Source organism: Pseudochaenichthys georgianus, chromosome 24 (genome assembly GCF_902827115.2).
Source record: "Pseudochaenichthys georgianus chromosome 24, fPseGeo1.2, whole genome shotgun sequence".
NCBI classification, from domain to species: domain Eukaryota; kingdom Metazoa; phylum Chordata; class Actinopteri; order Perciformes; family Channichthyidae; genus Pseudochaenichthys; species Pseudochaenichthys georgianus.
The window spans coordinates 5,078,713-5,084,712 of record NC_047526.1 but is presented as its reverse complement, the minus strand read 5'-3'; the positions used below and the strand labels follow the sequence as shown (position 1 = coordinate 5,084,712).

At 42.6% G+C, this 6,000-nt stretch overlaps 1 protein-coding gene across 1 annotated transcript; it reads right to left on the bottom strand.

Annotated features, from left to right (window-relative positions):
- Positions 1–4,091: 4,091 nt before the first annotated feature.
- gjb7 (gap junction protein beta 7) lies at positions 4,092–5,129 on the bottom strand. Its single transcript, XM_034076191.2, has one exon. It carries the CDS (start codon positions 5,127–5,129, stop codon positions 4,353–4,355), a length of 777 nt encoding a protein of 258 aa, XP_033932082.1. The 3' UTR covers positions 4,092–4,352.
- Between the last annotated feature and the right edge of the window lie 871 nt (positions 5,130–6,000).

Genomic DNA, 6,000 nt, shown 5'->3' with positions numbered 1-6,000 from the left:
AAGTAAGAGGTGGAGCAATAAAGTCTGCAGCTATCTTTAAAAAGAAAGGTTCTACATTGTCCGGACCAGCCGGTTTCTTAGGATCTAACTTGGATAAAGCTTCACGAACAACATTGACAGTAAAAGTAAAACTAAAGGCGAAACTAAAAGGGTTTTCCAACACACGTTTTTCAGAGTCACAGACTGTAGTGTTCACAGAAGCAGAGTTAGTGACAGAATCAAATAGAGAACCACAGGACACAAAATGCTCGTTAAAGCAATTGAGCATAGTAGCCCTGTCCGATATAGTGACAGATGCTGTGGTAATGCACGGAGGTAGCTCATTACGGATATCGCCGGTGGATAACGATTTAATAGCTTTCCAAAATGTTCCAGGATTATTCAGATTCTTTGTGGTTACTGACAGATAGTACTTTGATTTAGCACTTTTGATATGTGATGTGAAGCTATATCTTAGCTGCCTAAAACACAGCCATTCTACCTCTGAGCCTGATTTCCTAGCCTTTGCCCAGGCATTATTTCTCTCATGAAGGAGACTGGACAGATTAGCAGAAAACCAAGGATTGTCTCGTCCCTTTACTCTAAATGTACGCAGGGGTGCATGTCTATCAATGATCTCCATAAAACCAAGATAAAAATAAGACCATGCGGTTTCTACATCAGCACACAGATCGATTTTACCCCCAATCAAAATCAAACAGATCATGCACAAAACCCTGCTCCACAAAATGTTTTATGTCTCTCTTGATGATAATGCGAGGTTTAACCTTTTGGACCTTAGTGTCCCTAATGGTGGCTGCAACACAGTGATCGCTCAGATCATTTGCAAATACTCCCACAGATGAATATTTATGGGGAACATTATTTAAAATGAGATCAATTAGGGAGGATTTATTAGGGGACTTAATGTTAGGGCGAGTAGGACTGTCCACAATCTGAGTAACATTTAAAGAGATACAAAGGTTTTTAAAATCCTCTGACACTGCAGTTAACCAGTCCCAGTTAAAATCTCCAAGTAGCACTATTTCCTTGTAGTCTAGTTGTGATAAAAGATTAGCTAGTGAAGACAAGGAGTCTTTGACAGCTGAGGGGGGTCTGTAACAGCCCACCACCATGACCTGTTGACCCTTTGCCACTTCTATATTTATGGCTACAAATTTAAATTGCTTACTGATCGATTTGGAAACTAATGTGGTTACACTGAACTTATTCTTAACATAAATGGCAACGCCACCACCTTTATTAGGCCGGTCGGAACGATACACATTATAACCATTTAAGGCAATGTCAGAGGCCAAAATAGATTTGTTTAGCCATGTTTCTGATAAAACAATGACGTCAGCGTCAGTTGAGCTCGCCCAGATACGGACAAAAACAGACTGCGCACATTCAAGTGGATGAAACCCAACCCAGACCTAGCTTTAAAATCAGCAGGAGTAGCGATCTGACTATTACTACTGGGCGGACCAGGGTTAGGTTGTACATTTCCTGACAGTAATAACAACAACAAAACCAGGCATATTCTCCTCTTAAACGACACACATACATTGTCATCTGATTTAGAAACACCGGAAAAGTATGCGAGAGTGTGATTAGAGCTTAAGAAGCAGTCCTGAAGAACCATCATCGCAGGAAAACAAAAAACAAAAAGATATTTTGTCGAGCAGATTGTCTGTGACAAGGCAACCGGTAATTGTTTGAGCAACACATCCGAACCTTTGCAGGTGATGCCCACTGCAATCCAGTAGACTTCTCAGAATGACTAGAGATCTTCTCATAGTCCAAAACAGTTAACAGGCACAGCAGAATCCCGATATGGGCCATTTTCCCAGACCAGCACACAGTATCCGCGATGTTCCTGGAGCAAAATCAGCACAGCAGCAAAGGACAGGCGAAAACAGCAGCGTGGAAGCGCTCCGGTCCATCCGTGGTATCCCCGGGGTGAAAGCAGGCCTCTGCAACAGCAGAACCAGGACAGGTGGAAAGCAGGCCCCAGCGGTGGTAAAATCCTCCTCCGCACAGCAGCACACGCCCGGTGGAAGCAGGCCAAGCCCGAAGCGTGGATCCACTCCGTCTCTCCGCGACGACTCCGGGGTAAAAACCTCTCCAGTACAGCCTTATTCTACAGGTGGGACCAGGCCTCCGTAGATCGCAGATCGCAGGCAGCAACAGGTAGAGCCGCTCCGTCACCCTCTGTCCTTAGACCCTCACATCGTACAAGGAAAAACTTCCGGAGAAAACCCACAGTTTAAAGGGAACATGGGAGAAACCTCAGGGAGAGCAACAGAGGAGGGATCCCTCTCCCAGGACGGACAGACGTGCAATAGATGCCGTGTGTAAATTGAAAAGATAATACATTTGCAACATAGGTAGTCCAAATATTTGGAAATGCATGTGTGTATAATAGGAAGATGAATCCACGAGGATATCCATCCAGGACCGATGATCCAGGACCACAGCCACGACTAAAGATCCAGGGCTCGCGATCCAGGACACAGGACCGCAGGATCATCCAATCCAATCCACTTTATTTATATAGCACAGTTTAAAAACAGAGGGTTTGCCAAAGTGCTTCACAATGAACATAACATTATAATAAAATATAATATTACACGAATAGATAAAAAAACACACATAAGAATAAATACAAGGCACATAAAGGCTATGGACAGACAGTGAAAGCATACAAATAGGTATGACATACATAGCTCAGACTGACTGGTAAGCGAGGGAAAATAGGTGGGTTTTTAGGCGGGACTTAAAAGCTTCAAGAGTGGGCGACAATTTAACATGAGGGGGCAGGTCGTTCCAGAGCCTGGGGGCTACCGATGAGAACGCTCGGTCTCCCCTGGTCTTTTTCTTTGTTTTTGGGACTACAAGCAGCAGCTGATCAGCCGACCTCAAAGCCCTTGAGGGGGTGTACACCTGTAAGAGGTCGGAGATGTACTCTGGGGCCAGCCCATTAAGAGATTTAAAAACAAACAATAAAATCTTAAAATGGACTCTGAAATGGACAGGAAGCCAGTGGAGCGAAGCCAGAACTGGTGTGATGTGGTCAAACTTGCGGGTTCCTGTGAGCAGCCGCGCCGCAGCGTTTTGTATCATCCATGACTCCGGATCCCGGCGTATATAGACACCAAAAAGAAAGACATTTGGGGAAGCTGTGTTAATCGGAACATGAGAGTACACGGGTATAGACAGAGAGAAGGAAGAAGGAAGATGTTCCCCGACAAACTAAGCCTATATCAGCAAAACTAGGGGCTGAATCTAATCAGCCCTAACTATAAGCTTTATCAAAAAGGAAGGTCTTAAGCGCACTCTTAAAAACGGATAGGGTGTCTGCCGCCCGAACACAAACTGGAAGCTGATTCCACAAATGTGGAGCTTGATAAGATATCTCTACTCTGTTTAAATAAAATTGGTTTAAAATTGATAAAATGCCCCTTAACCAAAGTGAAGTGTTGAATTGAAATGACAACACGTTATAGTTTAAAGGGAGGTTTGTGTGATTCATGTAAAACTAAATATATGATGAAGAGATTTCATCCAGCTCCATTTTATCTCTATTTAAATCTGCCTACAATAATAAACGATGCAGCTCACCATATCTTTTCTCCTTTAAGGCCAAACTGTACCATCTGTTTCCAGGGTTAGGAGGGTTCTTTTATAAACCTATTCTGTTACAATTACTAGTTAGCTGCAAAAGAGAAATAATTACTCAGTAACGTAATCTGATTACTTTTACTTTTGGATGTCCTCAATATCAATTACAATGCAAATATAAAATAAATATCAATAAGATGTTTTTTACTTTAGTGTATTATGTAAGACAACAGAACAATGTGACCTTAGAATAAAATATGTATCCTATTCAATTATAGGCTAGGCCTAAAGAATAATATAGTTTACAAATGCTGCTTTAGTTTAACAGTTTCACACATTGCATTTACAAAAATAAAAATAAAATGAAAGGTGCCTAAATGAAAAGGATAATATATCATTCTTTATTATAAAACGCATTATAACATTATAATCCTGCTGGTAATCCCCATTTTGAAAAATGTCCCAGAAATAATAATAATAACGTCTTTTCATGTTACTGTAGTGTAAGGGAACACAAAGGTTTGAGATTGGAAGGACAAAACGTGAATTTATATTTCCTTACATATATTAAAACTTAGTTATTTCCAACCTTGTTATCTTTTTTTTTCTATCTTTACTATGTAATCCCATTACATGTTATCCGTTACTCCTCAAACCGGGTTATTTCACACTCTTTGACAGAGCAGATTGCAGCAGTGTGTGTGCGCGCGCGCGTGTGTCTGTCTGTGTGTGTGTCGTGTCTCTCAGCCTCAGGACTGGACGGGCCGGTTCTCCTCCTCGGCTGCAGGCTCATGGCCCTGCTCTGTGTTTACTGTGGGATCAGCGGAGGCAAACCGGTTGACAATGGAAACAGCTGGCTGTCTGACGGTCCTCTGCACTGGGGCGTAGCGCCTGGTGAAACACTTCCACAGATGCTTCCAAATAATGTACATGAGTTCTGCTAAATTCAGACAGATGCACAGAATGGAGGTGCAGCCCATGATGTAGAGGAAGATCTTCTTCTCCGTGGCTCTGCCGATGTAGCAGTCCTCCGTGTTGGGGCAGGGGCTCTCGCTACAGCGCAGGAGTATGGGCACCTCAAAGCCGTTGTACAGGAAGTAGAAAGCCATCAGGAATCCCACCTCGAAGGTTATCTTGAAGACCAGGCTGAGGATGTAGGTTAAGAACAGGCCTCCATCTAGGCTCCCTTTGTTCTTGTAAAGCTTCTTCTTGTATTTGGCCTCGCGGTGCTCCCTGTAGGCCACGTGCAGCGCCACCAGCAGGGAGGGGGTGGACACCATGATGAGCTGCAGGGCCCAGAGGCGCACCTGTGAGATGGGGAAGAAGTGGTCGAAGCAGGCGTTCTCACAGCCGGGCTGCTGGGTGTTGCACACAAAGTCACTCTGCTCGTCCTTCCACACCTGCTCGGCCGCCGCCACGTACACCAGGATCCTGAAGAGGAAGACCACGGAGAGCCAGATGCGCCCGATCACCGTGGAGTACTTGTTCACCCCGCTGAGGACGTTCTCCAGAAAGCCCCAGTTCATCTTCGCCTGAGTCTCCTGTCGGGGAGTCAACACACAGCAGGAATTAAATACTGGATATGCTGGATATGCTGTTTACAGAAATATACCATTTATTTTTGAACAAATCCACCACAATTAAATCCACTGAAAAAACAGAAACGTTGACTTTAATTAATTGTGTTATCTCAATAAATGTCACATAACTGTATTAGGTTAGTTGAAAGCAATAACATTAAGTTTAAATAAAAAGTATTAGGTTCAACTTAATATTATTGCTTTTAACTAACCTAATTCAGTTATGTGAAATCTGTTGACATAATACATTTCATTAAAGTCAACGTTTCAGCTTGTCAGTGATATAAAAACAAGAGAAAATATTATCAATGAGATGTTTTTTATCTCAGTGTAATATGCAAGAGAACAGAACAATGTAACACAGATATTTAGTATCAAATGTGTCTCTCCTCTCAGAGAATTCAGTGATAGGAAAAGCTGCCTTTCACTCAGCATATTCAGCCAGCAGCCTATACACCAACACATGAGCACATACTACAGTTTAAAAAAGCAGAAATAAATTCTGAGTTCCGTTTCAGTTTAACACACACAGTTACGCTCACACACACTTGTGAACATAATGTTCACCTACTGAATTAAAAACAGAACAAATGAAGCAAAGAAAGTGAAACCCATAAAGCAGATGCAGGCAGTAGGCGTACTCACGTATTAGCCTACAGAACAGTACAGCTCACAGAGAAGAGAGAACATCTGATCTGAAGTTTTTTAGTAACATTGTAATCCTGCTAGTAATCCGTTTTAGGAACGTAAGGGAATACAGTTTCCTTTTTTGGGGTATTCTGATTACAAATCCAATTACATGTCATCTGATACTCCC